The sequence below is a fragment of the Grus americana genome, chromosome 1 (genome assembly GCF_028858705.1).
Source record: "Grus americana isolate bGruAme1 chromosome 1, bGruAme1.mat, whole genome shotgun sequence".
In the NCBI taxonomy this organism is placed as follows: domain Eukaryota; kingdom Metazoa; phylum Chordata; class Aves; order Gruiformes; family Gruidae; genus Grus; species Grus americana.
The window spans coordinates 51471944-51487174 of NC_072852.1; the positions used below are offsets into that span (position 1 = coordinate 51471944).

General features: G+C 44.2%; 1 protein-coding gene across 1 annotated transcript in view; it reads left to right on the forward strand.

The window, feature by feature from the left end:
* The window catches only part of PLXNC1 (plexin C1), a 72201-nt gene extending 57595 nt beyond the window's left edge, over positions 1-14606 (forward strand). The window contains exons 24-31 of the mRNA XM_054842769.1: positions 3429-3483; positions 4588-4619; positions 4708-4815; positions 6750-6913; positions 7359-7506; positions 9292-9432; positions 9522-9596; positions 11294-14606. Of these exons, the coding sequence (XP_054698744.1) occupies positions 3429-3483; positions 4588-4619; positions 4708-4815; positions 6750-6913; positions 7359-7506; positions 9292-9432; positions 9522-9596; positions 11294-11398 (828 nt within the window). The 3' untranslated portion in view covers positions 11399-14606. The remainder of the gene's footprint in view (positions 1-3428; positions 3484-4587; positions 4620-4707; positions 4816-6749; positions 6914-7358; positions 7507-9291; positions 9433-9521; positions 9597-11293) is intronic.
* The last annotated feature ends 625 nt before the right edge of the window (positions 14607-15231 follow it).

The window sequence follows — 15231 nt, forward strand, 5'->3', positions numbered from 1 at the left end:
TATGCTGAGTGCTTTTACTGAGTTTTTTTCATACCTTGTTGTTGAATTTGAAAGTCTGGCTCTCAACACGATAATCAGTTTTTATTTCTTTCGAAGTTTTGCTGACGAGTTTAGGTCTGTGTCACGCAATGCAGTACGGTGCTGAGAAACCTAAGCCAGCCCTGAGCACATTCCTGTCTGCATGAGCAAGTGCCATCCACAGAGAGGAACAAGGACTTCTAGCAGGACTCTTTGTAGCTTGGGCACAGCACAAGGCTGCACATATCTGGAGCAAGCTCATTTGGAGTCATTTTCAGATTTCTGTAGGCGTTTTGTTGCTCTCCTTACCTCCCGGGGAGGCAGCAGTGAACCCAGATGTCCTGAGTCACCATCCAGTGTGTTAAATACAGCTTTTCCTGTGCTTCTCTTGAATCTTGTCTATAGATTAGTGTGGGACTTCACTCCACTTGTAATGATTTTGTACAAATTAGGACATTGTAGTGTTGCAGTCAGAGTCTATGCAGCAACGGTCAATGCAGATTTGAATCTGATTAGATATTTGAATTTCTGGCCAATGTGCCTGCTCTCCTTACTGCAGGCAGCTATTGCAAGTGCTCCCTAATTTTACCTGGCAGCTGTTTGCACTTCCTGAGCTCATGGCATGCCACAGCTCATGGGTGCCATAGCTCATGGCAAATGAGTCTGCTCCGGTTGGTCACTGTCATCCCTGGGTATCTTTGTCCCAGCCCTTGTTTTCATCTGAGGTTTCTGCAGGCAGATGCAAGTTAGGTTGGAGGTTCAGTTGTTTTTGCAAAGCTGTAACTACACTAATTATAGCTGAGCAGCTGCCTTATGGAAATTGTGCTGGGTATCTCTGCTAGATATTTTAGTTCACTTTTTCTGACACTGACAAAATAACATACATTTCAGGCAGAAGTTTAGCAGCATTTTAGGCAGTGGCTTAGTGGCAAGTATCAGCCATTAGCATATCTAGTTTATTTTCTTGTATGCATATTAATGCAAAAAGGAATGTAAAGGTATCTAGTTAGCAAGAAAAGGGAACATTGCATACACGGTGTGAGGGTAGTCACGTTGCCTGAGGAATTCCAGCTTAGATTTCAACAGTGCCTAGAGTTTTGTGGCAAGCCTGGATTTTTGTTTATTTGTTTGTTTGCCAGCCTTAATTGCTAGAAAGTAACCAGATTTTTGAAACTGGGAAGTACTGTCAAATCTTTTTAAGACACTGGAGCACGAGGGTTGTGTTGTAAAGGTCTCGGAATCACCAACCACTCTTGAAAAAGCAGACTTAGTTTCTACACTGATTTTTAAAATGTGCGAATTGGGGATGTTCGCATTTTTGTGTGGTGTTTCTGAAGGGAGAAAAATCCATCGTACTCTTATTAGACTTTCATGTGTCTCTGATTTGTGTGCCCTTTCATTCTAAGTTTTTGCTCCTGGCGGGGTTATTGATGTGACTATTTATGAGGTCTGAGCTATTGTTTGCATGAGAATAACCACAAGCCTTGAAAAGTAAAAGTTCCTGATTATCATGATGTCCTATTTCCCATGCAAGAAGAAAGCTAGAGAACCGCTCTCAGATCTGCTGTCCAGTCACAGATCTCAAATTTCTCAACCTGTAGCAGCATCATACATTCCAGGAGCAGGCACAGCCCCAGAGAGCAAATCTGAATGTGTGATCTGAATGTGTGACCAGAACTGGATTATAGGGAGGACAGGAGGCCTGGAGAACGAGGAAGAGGTGTAGAGCCACGCTACTACATCTTCTTTTTTGCAAAGCAGCTGTAGTCCGCATTGTGTGGATCTGAACAGATCTCCCCTCTCCCTGTTTGTCCCCCTCAGTAGTGCACCTGACAAAGTGAAGATGTTTTGAGATGCCCATGGGAGCAGCCCACCATGAAAAGTGATTTAGCCAGCAGGACCAAAAAGAAGGGTGCTTTTTTTTTAATGGATCTGAAAGAAACAGCAAGTATGGCTAGTGCAGTAATGATGAAGAAGGGAAAGCATGTTCTACTCAGTGCTAAAAGCAACATTTGTCCCAGAAATAAAACCCAAAGTGAGGGCTTGGATCACGGCTGCACTGCACAATGCCTCTGGTTCCTGGAGGGGAGCACAGTTCTCCCTCCGAGCTATGCCCATCTCCCTCAGGACAGGAGCTGACACATTTCAGCATTGAGCTGCTCTCCTGCTTCTTCGAGAGGCATTGTTCATGCCACTCTGGGAGGGAGTAAGCTGCTGGGTAGCCCTGTTCCTGTTTACCTATCTTCAGGGCCAAGTAGGAGGACTCTTGTTCTCTCTGGGTGTTTGTGTCACCTCACAAGCTAGCCTCAGAGCATATTCCCACTTGTAGCGTGGTTTTAAAGTGCTCTGTGTTATCTGAAAGAGCTATGAAACACTGTATGATAAATGGAAACCCTGCAAAAAATCGTATTTATAAAATAGATTACATTTACTTTCTAGGAGCAAGTGTAAGTGCAGATTTCTTTGGCGCAAGACACAGCTTTTGATAGAGTATCTTAATGTTTAAACTGGTTTCTCACACGGGGCTGGCTGCCAAGGTATAAAAAACACTTAAATTATTCTGGCAGAGATCCTTTCCTAGAACTGGCCAGTTGTTTTTGTAATTACAGAGGAAGTACACTAGCACTTGGCAAGACCCAACATTTGACAGCAGAGCACTGGTGTAGTTCTCAGTGGGAGCTGTTTTTGAGTTACTCTTTGACAATAAAAGCATGACTTGCCAGTTTCTTTTAAATATAATAGTTACTATCCTGGCAGCACTATAAATTGAGGAAAGGAGGGGGGAAGATTCTTCCTAGAAATCCCAAGGCAGCTAGATGTGGATCTTGACCTTACAGTCCCCGGGGCTGTAAATATTTTGCTCACTTTGGGAACTGAAGTTTGAAAATAGTTCTTGGGAGCACCAGGCTGGACCCTCAACATGGCCCCTCTGTAGGGCATGGGGAGAAAGCGCTGGAATGGACTGAGCTGGAAGAAATGGGGCCAGAAGATAAATCATTCCTATGTTCCCCTCAGTGTTTCACCTTCCTGCATTGGAGCCAGGGAATTCAGTCTGGGCAATCTGTAGAAAGATGGGTGCAAGAAGCAGAACAAAGCAGTAGGTGAAAATGAAAATATCCAGATGAGGGCTGAACCAGAAAAATCAAAGAAAAAGAAAGGCCTTAAAGGCTGGGTTATCAGAAGCACTGCCTTCCCACCTTGCCAGGTAAGGCTAACAAACTGCAGGTGCTGCCTGTGCCTGAAAGCCCAGCCCTGGCTACTTGCTGAGACCCCTGCACACTGTGCTGAGAACAGAACGAGCTGGCATGCTCCTGTGCTGCCATCAACTTAAGGACAGAGGAAGTGAAACTGAGGGTTTCATGAATTCTAGACACTTGTTTCAGCAAGCTATGTTTGTTTTTCACTTTCAGATTTCAAACGGAGCAACCATAAAAGTCTTTAAAAAGAAGACAAATACCCAATCAGGTAACAAAGGAACTGCAGTCTATTTAATCTTACATGGGTAATGGGCTGGGAATGCAGACAGCTGAGCTATGACAGGCTGTATCTTGGTCAACAGGAGGTCAGAAAAATTGGCACTTTGATATAGCTGAGCCAAATGAAGAGCAACATTACCCTGACTCTTGGCCTGGAGCAGGCACAGTGGGCCTAGGAGGAGGGAAGAAGGCACAGGAAAGAAGGAGTCCATGGCAAGTGAATGTGCTTAAAGATGCACACTCATAGGCAGGAAATGAGGGCAGGGAAGCCTGGGTGACACAAAGCACTGACTGGTGAGACCAGCAGAGGGAACACGCCCTGGTCTGGCGTCTGGCGTTGTGCATCATGAGCACAGTGGTGCGCTGTCCAGAGACAGGCATACCAAAAAACACAGGTTTGGAATTTTCCTTATTCTCTTGACTGTGTTTCTGAAAGCTTTGACTTGGCTGTCTCACCAGCAGGGCAGGAGTTAAAGGGTGCTTACAAGGCGGTCAGTTCATCTCGTACCCCTGTGATGCAAGTTGCTCCAACCCAGCCAGTGCCTCAGGGGAGGTGGACTTTCAGTTAGACCCTGGAGAGGAAAAGACACTCCTAGTGTATGATTCACCTCACCATCAAAGTGGACATCTAAAGTTAGGAGAGATGTGTCCTTGAGGTGCAAGTCACAGGGATGGCATTGCTCTCTCCCTTGGCAAGAACAGGGTTGTCTGTTCTCAGCCCTTGCCTTCAAGACCTCAGCCCACCTGTGCTGAGTGCTCTTAACAGACACTAAACCAATGCAATCATCTCCTGTGCTGTCTGTCATCCTCCTTTCCGAGGAGCTGCGATTTGCTGCCAGCTTACTCCAGCAGCAGCAGATGATGCCCTAGCTTAGTGGTCCAAGCTACTGGTTGGCACTGGGGAGGTGAGCCAGGACCTGTGCGTTTCTCAGAGGCTTCCCCCACACTGCAGGCAGGAAAGGGTAACACCGAGCCTGCTTGCTTGGCATCCTGACATGCACCCCGCTGCACAGCCCAGAGCCCAGCAGCATTCACAAGCTTGTAGCTGTGCGTTTCGTTAATGCCTGTTTGCTCTCTGCTTTCTGTTGTTTAGATGTGGACTACTCGGATGAACACTGTCATTTGGTGAGTTCAGTCATTACACTGTTAAGTGGTAGATTTAATACTGAGCTGTATTTGTATCTGTATAATCTCTCTAATCTCTTCATGATAGATTTTACCGGACTCTGAAGCAAACAAAGATGTGAAAGGAGCAGGTCACAAAGGAAAGCAAAAATTCAAAGTGAAAGAAATGTATCTGACAAAGCTTCTGTCGACCAAGGTAAAATGTAAAAGCCTTATTTTGGGGGAGGGCTGATGTTAGGCTTGGCTAGTTTGGCACAACAGAAATAGAAATTAAAACAGAAATTATGCAGACTTCCTGCATGTGTATCAAATGTTAAATAAAAAGGTAGTCTATAAAAATCACTGTGCTAACTATGGATTATGACCATTTGCAAAGATGGCCACATTGCAGATTTTCTAATGTTAGAGTTCTAAAATTGTCTATTACTTGCACTCTCTATCTCCTCAGTAAGCACAATCTTTCTTCTCAGGTTAAAGAAAAAAGGTAGCTATTGAGCTTATAGAAAGTGAGTTTTGCCACTGAGTCCCTTAGAGTGAGAATGAACCCTTCTGGAGAGACAGCTTTCCGTCAGCAATCTCCTCACTCTCTACTAGAGTTTGCCCAGCTTAGAGACTTCCAAGGCCTGAGTTTCACAAAATACTGCCCACGAAATGAAATAATCTTTTAGGGTCTCAAATTAAGTGTCCAAAATAACTAGATTAATTTTAAAAACAAGGTCCTTAGGATTTATAATACGATTACCTAATTTATACAGTGCACATTCCTTAGGAATAAGCCCTGCTCACTCCTTGTGGTAATGTCATCTTGTTTCTGACTTACTCGAACGGGTTATAAAGCTCTTTGCAACAGCATATTACTTAAAATATTAATCAGTGCATGACACTGAGAGCTGTGTGATACAAGAGGCCTGAAGGTATGATGATTATGGCCTTCCTGCATTTAAAAATCTATCAATCATTATTTAATTAGATTGTTGATAGCATCTGAAGTAATTTGGGACACTACCCAAAGTGGGAGTGAAGACTAGTCATTTCTCATTAGCTATGGAAACTAACATAAGCCCTTAGGAACTGCAGGAGTAAACCAGTAATATAGTGGAAGACTGAAGTACAAAAGAAAAGATCAGGCTAAGAAACAGTCCTTTTAAAGGGCTTTAAATTAATCATCTCCTCCAAAGTAGGATAGTGCTCTGAACAACAGTGCTGTGATGTCCTTCACTCTGAAATTCCACCCATGATACGCTGTGCACTAAAGGAAATTGCATTGAACCGTGGCTCTCCCTCTTTCTCTCACCCATACATGCACACAGACACAATTGCAGAGTTTGTCACTTTGAACTGAACTGGCCAGTAACGCATCAAGGCCCTGGGATACATTTAAATCCTTGTTGAGAGAAGATTGGGCTGAACTGAGCTTCAGAACAGATGTGAAGAAAAAAAGCACAAAACAGTGTTTTGTTTTGTTTGCCTCTACTTATGATTACTCTGTGATGATGTCAGTGAGACCACCAGAAACCAAGCCCTTGCTTTTGCGAGTCAAATCACTTCTGGATCAGAAATACCCAGTTTCCAGTTCTCTCTAATATTAGTGTCTTCGTATGCCACCCAAAGCTGTTATCCTAGAATTAGATCAAGCGTCACAGTCACTTGGCTGTGGAGTGTTGATGAGCATGTATGTTCAACACGTGTCTCAGATGGCACCATGAAGACCAGTGCCTTAGAAAACTGGTTAAACTCCTTTTGCTGACCTCCCTCTCACTTCCAGTCACAAGTTCCAAATGCCTTTAGCAACGGTGCCAGCAGTATCCGAAGAGTTGATGTTGTCTTTGTTCAGGAAACTCAACGCGTGATTCCTTCCACCTACGATTTATCACAAAGTTCACCACAATTCTCCTGTCAGTAAAGTGATAAAACATGTGACATTTGAAAGCAGCTCATTATGGTTCATTTGCAGTTTCATTTTTGTTATTGAACTGTTTTGTTTCCCAATAATCTATGGCCTAGATGTTTGCCACAAGAGTACTGTAGTTTCTGTGTGTGGTTGCCTTGGGGCACGCTCAACTCTCTAAGACAAGAATTCCTATTCTTTTCTTGTGCAATAACAGCACCATTCATTTTCTTACTTTTCAGGTTGCAATTCATTCAGTTGTTGAAAAGCTCTTCAGGAGCATTTGGAGTTTACCTAACAATAAAGCACCTGTTGCCATCAAGTACTTTTTTGACTTTCTGGATGCCCAGGCTGAGAGCAAAAAAATTACTGACCCGGATGTGGTCCACATATGGAAAACCAACAGGTATGGCCGTACGATACATGCAGGAGTGCACACACTCTCTGAAAATGTAGTTGCAAAGATGGAACAGGTCACCTGGGATGAGAAGAATTAAAATTTTGGCATGGGTGAGTGAAGATGTGGTTTGGCTTTGTGGATCCCAGTAATTTTAGTATATTTATTGGATACCGATACAAACCACCACAGCTTCCAGGACTTCTGAGCCTGCATCCTGACTTCACATTCAGAAAGAAGTATCTGCAGGTCGAGAGCATTATTTGAAGATGAAGGAGTGACTGACTGATGTGTTTGCACTGTAGCCTTTGTTCCCTGATCCCTTTTTTAACAGGAATACGCAGCCCAGAAATGTGCTTCTTTCCATGAGTGCAGCGCAATTAAACTACCATTTTCAAGCAGTTGTGCTACCTGAGTGGTTAGTTTTAAAGATGCTTGTTCTTTCTCTGTCTAGTCTTCCTCTTCGCTTCTGGGTGAACATACTGAAGAATCCCCAATTTGTCTTTGATATTAAGAAGACGTCACATATAGATGGCTGTTTGTCTGTAATCGCGCAAGCTTTCATGGATGCCTTTTCTCTAGCAGAACAGACTCTGGGAAAGGTAATGCTACCCTGATAGTCTTCTGCAAACTTCTCAACCAATGTCTTTTTTCAATGGTATAGTGATTTAGGGATGCAGTCCTGGATCTGCTGATATCGGGGGCAAAAATAATTAATTAATTAAAGCCTAATTAAACTGAGTTTCCATTTCTTGTTGCTCCGTCTCACAAGGCTTTGAAGAATTCACTGAAGGAGACAGAGCTACTAGGCTACCATATTTATCGTTAACTGCTGCTTGTCTTCTCTGCAGTTAGTTTCTGCACAGTGTGTTTATAGAATATGTAGAAGAGGGTGGAAATTGTAAGATTTTAGTTTGAAAGAATTTGAAAGTTTGAAAGAATTTTTAAACAAAGGTCTTAAAAGTATTAACATTATTTGATAAGCAGTCCAAATTTTGTCTGCCACACACTGATGTGCAGAAAACACACATAGTGAGCTACTGGGAGCTGTAAGAATACTTGAAAGAGCTCTGAAGTTTGAAACAGTTCTTTTCACATGTATTAGCTGCTCCCTTTTTATATGCAAAATTATTTACTGGAGTAACAAGTCCAGAAATCTTACATTCAAAAGCTCTTGAGTACAGTGTCCAGAACTCTGGGGATCAGAAATACTTCGTTTTTCCCAAGGATATTTTCCTTTTCTTTGTACCTAAGCAGGAAGCATTTGTTCAGGCTCATACTACCAAGCAAAACAGACTAGAGATTTTTTAGCCTTAAAAAAAAGTTATAAAAATGGACTAATTTCCTGTGTGATCTGAACAAACTGCTCATCCATTAAAGGTAAATAACACATAATGTGCTTATTTATCTTATTTTAGAAGTGAAGTGTGGTGAATTAAAACTAATCACATCAGTTACTTGATGGAAAAACTGCAAATGAGCATGGTGTGTTAGGTTTCTATGTTTAACATCCATTGTGAGGTACTGTAGGTACAACAGCTCCCATTAGCCATTTGGAAAGGGAGGCTGAAACCTGATAAAGGTTTGCAATGCAGTAAACATCTTGTGGCCTTTTAGTACCAAAATGTATTTACTTTGATGAATTTATCTTAAAACATTCTTTAGCTACTTAGAAAACAAACATTTAGATCATTTCATCACACAGTGAAAACAGTAGTGACAAGATATCACATGGTTGTGTCATTTATTGCCCAGAATTTAAACTAGAGCAGTGACAGGAAACTACCAGCCCTCACTTGCACACACTGAAAACATGGTTTCCAGGTGGGGCTTAAGCTCCTACCACAAACATCAGCATTTATTTCCTCGGATGAGCCTAAAGCCGCCTGGTAGGTCAGTGCTGACCTGGGTTGTTGAAAACCTGGGGAAAAAAAATAAATCCCTTTGGCTGTGCATGCCTGGCAGTCAGCTCTCCCTGCTCTCCAACCCCTGAGCAAAGGAGTAGTAGGGACCAAAAAGTTTTTGGGGAACCTCTGCCAGGACAGGATCTAGCAAGCCTCTCTGGCATGTCACCTCCGGGGAGAGGTGAGAAGGTGAGAAGGAAGTAAGAAAGAAATCTATGTCTAAGGGACAAATGTTCATCGCTCCTGATTCCAATAGAAATAATTACATGGCAACTGTCATGAAACACAATGCACTGTTACTGAGGTCCTGCATCTGTTCTTCATCTTTTTTTCGTAACCTTGATTCCTTGCATATTAGCACTGCAAAGAGACGTGAGTCACACAGAGAACAGACACAATGAGATGCAATTAACTATGTGGAGGTGGAACCTTAGGAAATCTGTGCTGTGAAAATTGACAAGGCTTCAAATATTTTCTTTTAAGGAAGCACCAACAAATAAACTTCTCTACGCTAAGGACATTCCACTGTACAAGAAGGAGGTGAAAGCGTACTATAAAGCCATCAGGGATCTGCCTCCATTGACCACTTCAGAGGTTGAAGAATTTCTAACTCAGGAATCTAAGGTACGGTTGAGAAGTGGGAACTTCATTTGCTTTCATGTTAAGCTTTTTAAAAAGAAGAACTGTCTGACCAGAACTGTTTTCTGTTTTAGAAACATGAAAATGAATTTAATGAGAAAGTGGCCTTGAGTGAAATCTACAGATACATAGTGAAATATTATGATGAGGTAAGCAGCTCTGCTATTCCTGCTTAACCCCTTCATGTTAACTTGCCACCTCAGGCTTGAAAGTTGGGCTTGACAGAGTAACCAAGGGCTGGCCTGGCCTGTGACTTGCAGGGTGCCGCTCCAGAGACAGACCCTCAGTGATGCGGCCACAGTGCTCCTCCTGCTGAGCTGCGTGGGCCAGAGCAGTGCAGCCCCTGGGGCGGCTGGAGCCCCCACCTCTCGGGGGGGTCACAGGCCAAAAGTTTGAAAATGGACCTTTACTGTCGCCACTGTATTTCACAGAGATAGTGGCAATAAAATTCTCCTTGCAGTTTTGAGAAAGTTCCTATATAGTCTAGACTCCTTGTTTTAACCATGTTTGCAGAGTATCTGCTAGCGCCTGTCACAACTCCTGTGCACGCGCTCCATTTCCCTGGAGATGCAGAAATCAGATTAGACTGTAGCACCAGGCATCTCGATTTAACAGTCAGTACAAACACCTCAGCGGAGCACACTCAGCCTTACAGCAAAAGGTGTCTGCTCCTTTCCCATCAGAGCCCTTATGCTCTGCTCTAATCGTCTTTCTTTTAAAGAGAAGAAGCTATAGCTTCCAGTCCCTATTGCTAACAAAAGAAATCTTTTCTCAACTGAGAGCACTTAGTCACAGGCTACCTCTAAGCTGTTTTGTAAGAAAATCCCTGCCCTCCGCTTTGCATGACAGGATTCTCCACTCCATTTTGCTCGGCATCCTTAACAGAGGCTGCATGTGCCTGTGCAGGGAGGCAGATAAGAGCCAGCTGGGTGTGTAGCCTGAAGGCCTCCTTACCACTTCCAGCAGGTTGTCTGGGTCTCCCAGCAACCAGACCTTTTTCTCTTTCATCCCCAGCAGCACAGCATCAGCACTCCCTGTAATCATCCAGCTCGCAGTCACCCGTTAGCCAGCTTACCGCTTCTGATCTCTTAACATCTCAAATTATCGGGGTTCAGCATCAAATCCTTGCCTCTTAAAAGAAGCTTGGGATGATGCTCAGAGTGGCGCTACGCTTTATTAAGCTCATTAGAATTGTTGACAGAGGAGACTTGAGAATACTTTCTAATCTCAGTGCCCATTTTTGCTTTTTTGAAGCTAGTACTGGCTAAACTTACCCCATCCTTAGAAGGAAACCCTCCCTCTGCTCTTCCCCTCTGGCTTTTGACTGGGAGCAGCTAAACATCATTCATTGTTTGCTGAGACCTCAGTTGCTTTGTACAGTTGCCAGCAAAGAGTTTTTCAGACAGCAGTAATGCTCCTTCCTATCACCTGGGCCGGTGCCAAGTGGGCCAGTTAGAAGAAGAGAGGCAGTTTATTGCCTTCAGTTTACAGGGCAGAGGAAGATAAATAAAATACCATTTGTAAATCCGCTTTAGGGTAAAACTGGAGTACTGGCTTTGCCTTGCATTTCAGGAGATGAACGTGTGTTGGATTTGTTTTGGGTTTTTTGCTTGGCTCTGTCGGTTTTTTGTGGAAGTGTTGCAAATCCTGTAATCATAATGACTTGAAAGGAAAACTACCAAAATGGAGTGTTAAAGTCAGAAAAAGAATGTTTACATTTAGGCAGGCATTCAGATGGGGTTTTTTTCCGCCAGTAGTTGTTGGAATGCAGAAAAGCAGGCTTTAAAAAACAGCAAGCAAAATAAGCACTAAAAAAATTATTCTCTTTTTTGCTAATTGTTAACAGATTGTCAGCAAACTTGAGCGAGAACGGGGGTTTGAAGAAGTCCAGAAACAACTCCAGCAAGTAAAAGACTTATTTGATGAAAAGAAAAAATGCAAATGGCTTTGAGCAGAGCACTGACTCACAGCGTCACTGTGGGGGATTTTTAAATAAGCGCTACTGCTCCCAGAACTGTTGTGACTGACTATATGTACAGGGTTTGAAACACTTGGACACTCTTCTCCACTCTGACCATTCCAAGTAATATCTACGTTTGGGAATGAGGTATGGGCGGGGTTACATATTAAAACGTGGGCACATCAAAGCGAAAGTGAGTCTAGCGTTGGCAGGGCCAGCATTTTCAAGTACTTGAAGACACCTTTTGGTTCAAAGATACTGCCTTAAGTAAGCTTTCAGCTCGCTTACTTAAAAACAAGCTTGTAGGAGATGTGCAAAACACACTGCAAGTTCAGAGTTGCCTGTGTGAGCTTGTAAGTTGGTTAGCTTTTTTTTTTTTTAAGAGAGAAAGCTGATAGTTCGCCACATCCTTTCAGCAGCCTTGGCAAACTGTGGGTTGAGCTCCGGCTTCAGAATATGGGTCAGCTGCAGTTTCCTTCCTTCCAGACAAATGTACACTGTTTCCTGTTTGGGGAAAAAAAAAAAGACAACAAAACAAAGAGCACCAAAGTGACACTTAGGACAAGCATGTTTAGCAGAAAAAGTGGGTCTGAGGGTTGAAGGCCAAATGCCACATGGCAGGACATTTCTTCCTTAGGTTAGAAATTCCATGTACAAAGAGAAGCCAGCCACTGAGGGGCGGGGGGAGGCTTCTGAAGAAAGGCACTAGACCGGCATCAGTCGGTGTTTACATTTCTACCTTTCCATCCTTAAATAAGCTGTGAAACACTTGTGAGCGACTTCACACGTGAAACCTCCATGCGGCTGCTCCACATCGGAACACCATGGTGATCCAATGAAGCAGCTGACGATGGCTGCACTTTGGTGCACAAACCTGTACTCAGGTGCGTGATGGCCCCATGCATTAGTGCTGACAGTCCTGGCCATCCAGGTACAAGGGCCTCACAAATCTGAAGCCAGCATATTTTTTTTTTTCAGGTTGTCCACACAAAGGCTTTGTCAAAAGAGGGTTAGTGTAACAATACATAAGAACAGGAGGGCTGGTGTAGTCTCTGACTGTGTATGAGAAACTGATGCAGTCGTGCTAGCTGGGGGTGGGGGTGGGGAGGGGGTAACTGTCTGCCTTAGTCCTTCTGGGGTGTTTTTTGAGGCTTGGCCATTTTAAAAGGAGGGCATCCATTGCATTTGCATGGGTGGCTACAGTTAGCCCAGCAGGAAAGCAGGTGCGTGGCCATGCTGCTAAGACACGGCTGGTGCAGTGGCTGCCCCGCAAAGCCATGGAAGAGCAGCCATGGCACTGGCTCTGCTACCGCAACAGCACAGTCCTGCCCTCTGCTACAGAGCCAAAATGTTTTGTTGCCGTGGGCTCTGCGTCAGTCACGCAGAGGCACTTACCCAGGCTCCTGCCTGCCCTTAGATTTGAGGTAAGGCGCTGAGAAGACGGAGCTACATTTCCACATTTCCAGAGGAACCTCCCACTGGAGGCGAGTGGCGTAGCGCAGTGGCCCACAGGAGGGGGAAGAGTTGTCCCCTCCCTGCTGTGGCAGCTGCGAGGGTGCCTGGGCTAGGACCAGCATGGGTGGCCTGAGTTCAGAGCAGAAACCCTGGGGCTCCCAGGCAGTGACACACTGAAAATACTTACCGCTGCTTTGGAGGAGCCCAGAGGCTGCAGAACAGCAGTCCTAAAGCTGGCCGGGCTGGTTGCAAAGGCTGCCGGAAGCTGGTACCGGGCACAATCCCACAGCACCGCGGCAAATGCTAACCACGCTTCGGCAGAAGCAAGGCTGCCTGTTGACATGGAAAAAAGCAAAGACAAAAACACGTTGCCTACTGGTCTGCCCCCTCCCCACCACACGATTGCACACCTTGGACCTCTTGCATATCAGAGAGGGGAGCCACCAACCCATACTGTGATGGCTTTTTTTTTGTTGTTTTTAATTCAAGTCTTACACTTGCTGTTAAGTTTACACTTTATACCTGATGGAATGTATGACTTTGTTCAGGAAACTGCACTACAGTGTTGCAGTACTTTCAGCAGTTCTCTGCCTGGCACAATGTATTTTGATGTTTAATTGGAAAAAGACCACCCACCCCAATCCTACCCTGTCTTGCCCTCTGTCCTAAAGGAGTGGACCATGGCTTGAGTAGCACTTAAGCTTAGAATACCTGTACTTAAGGGCTTGATTTTTATCATTCTTAACATTTTAAAGCAGCATCAAATAAATAAAAATTAAAAAAAAAAGCACAGTAATTAATTAACTATAAAAAGGGGCATGAGCAGATTACTCTTTCTGGGTAGACAGATGTCTCAGCAGTTCCGTTCCACTTCAGGTGTTTGCTGGCAGTACATTTGAATGAACTGTGATAGTTTTGTTCAACAGTAACCTTCTGTACAGGCAGAAAAAAAAAAAAAAAAAAAAATCCCCAACTTTTCTGCTTGAAAAGCTGTAAAATATAGTCTGTTTGCGTGGGTCTGATCCTGTGAACTTCACTATATGTGTTTATATGATGAGGAAACAAAAAAAAAATCAGTCCTATTCTGTATTTGTACTACTGCTTGTTTGCTACAATAGCTTTAATAATTTCTAGAGATTAAGTATGTGTTGAAGCAGGCCCCGTAGCTTTAGCCTACAGCCTGGAATAGGATTATTGCCTTTTCTTCAAGCCTCCTAAACAGCATCGTCACTCTGTTAGTAAACCATTAAAAGTCATGCTGGGACTTTGTAACCCATCAAGTGGATCTCACGAAGTGATGTGAAGTATAATTAAGTGATTGTGGCTCTTTTGGTAGGTTTGGATCAGCACACAAACCATTGGCACACCCTCTCTGCAATCTGCTGTTGCTATTTCGCAGACCAAAAAAAAAAAAAACAACAACCAAACAAAACACCCACCTCTGACTAAAGCTGTGTTACGGCAACCCAACAATTCTAATAGCATTCTCCAAAATGAAAGCAAACTTCTCTTTTAACTTATTTTCACATGTTTACAGGCAAACTGCTATGGCAAACAGCATATTTTCTAACACTAGCTTACAGAGCATTATTTTGCAGTCATCTAGTTTAAAGTCTTACTAATGTGTAAAGTAATTCCTGTTGTACAGAAGTTAACCTGTTGTTTAAAATGAATGGTTTAAAAAAAGTGCAAATGACAAATCCATGTTGGTGTCTGTATGGGTTTCTCTAGAATAAATGCTTTTGGAGGTTATTTTGATTAACTCTTGTGCTTTACACCAGTGAAAAGCAAGCAAGCGCCACTTGTAGCAGTGCGGGGCTCTGCGAGGAAGGGCCACAGGATGCTGCAGGACGCAGCTGAGGAGAAGCACTGCCCCGCTCCCAGCCCTGCCCGGCTCCAAGGCACGTTACAAACCATTCCCTCCCTGCCAAGTTGGGAAGTGCAAAGAAGGGAGACGGGCAGAGAGGTGCCGGCCCGAGTAACACCCAGCAGCTGCAGGGCCTGGGGCAGAGAGGGGGACGGGGGTTCCCTGGGCTGGGGGGCTGCCGGCTGCAGGCCAGAGGTGCAGTGCGGTGCCCGCTACACCCACACAGCCTTCTGCAACAGTTTCATTGCTTTAAGGCTCTGAGGCCGATGATACTTTTGAAAAGCTAAAAACGTTAAAAAGGAGAACCCAGTAACCCAAGAAGCATTCTTTCAGGAGAGGGTGCTGCAGGAACAGGGAACTCCCTCTGGCAGAAGGAACCCGAGAAAGGGAGCCCACAAACCAGTGGAAAACCATCGTTCTTCCTCCTGCCCTTACCCTGCTGCTGTCCCCCAAGGCTTCCCCAGCTGGTACGAACCGCCCCCCAGCCCCCTGACACCAGGTA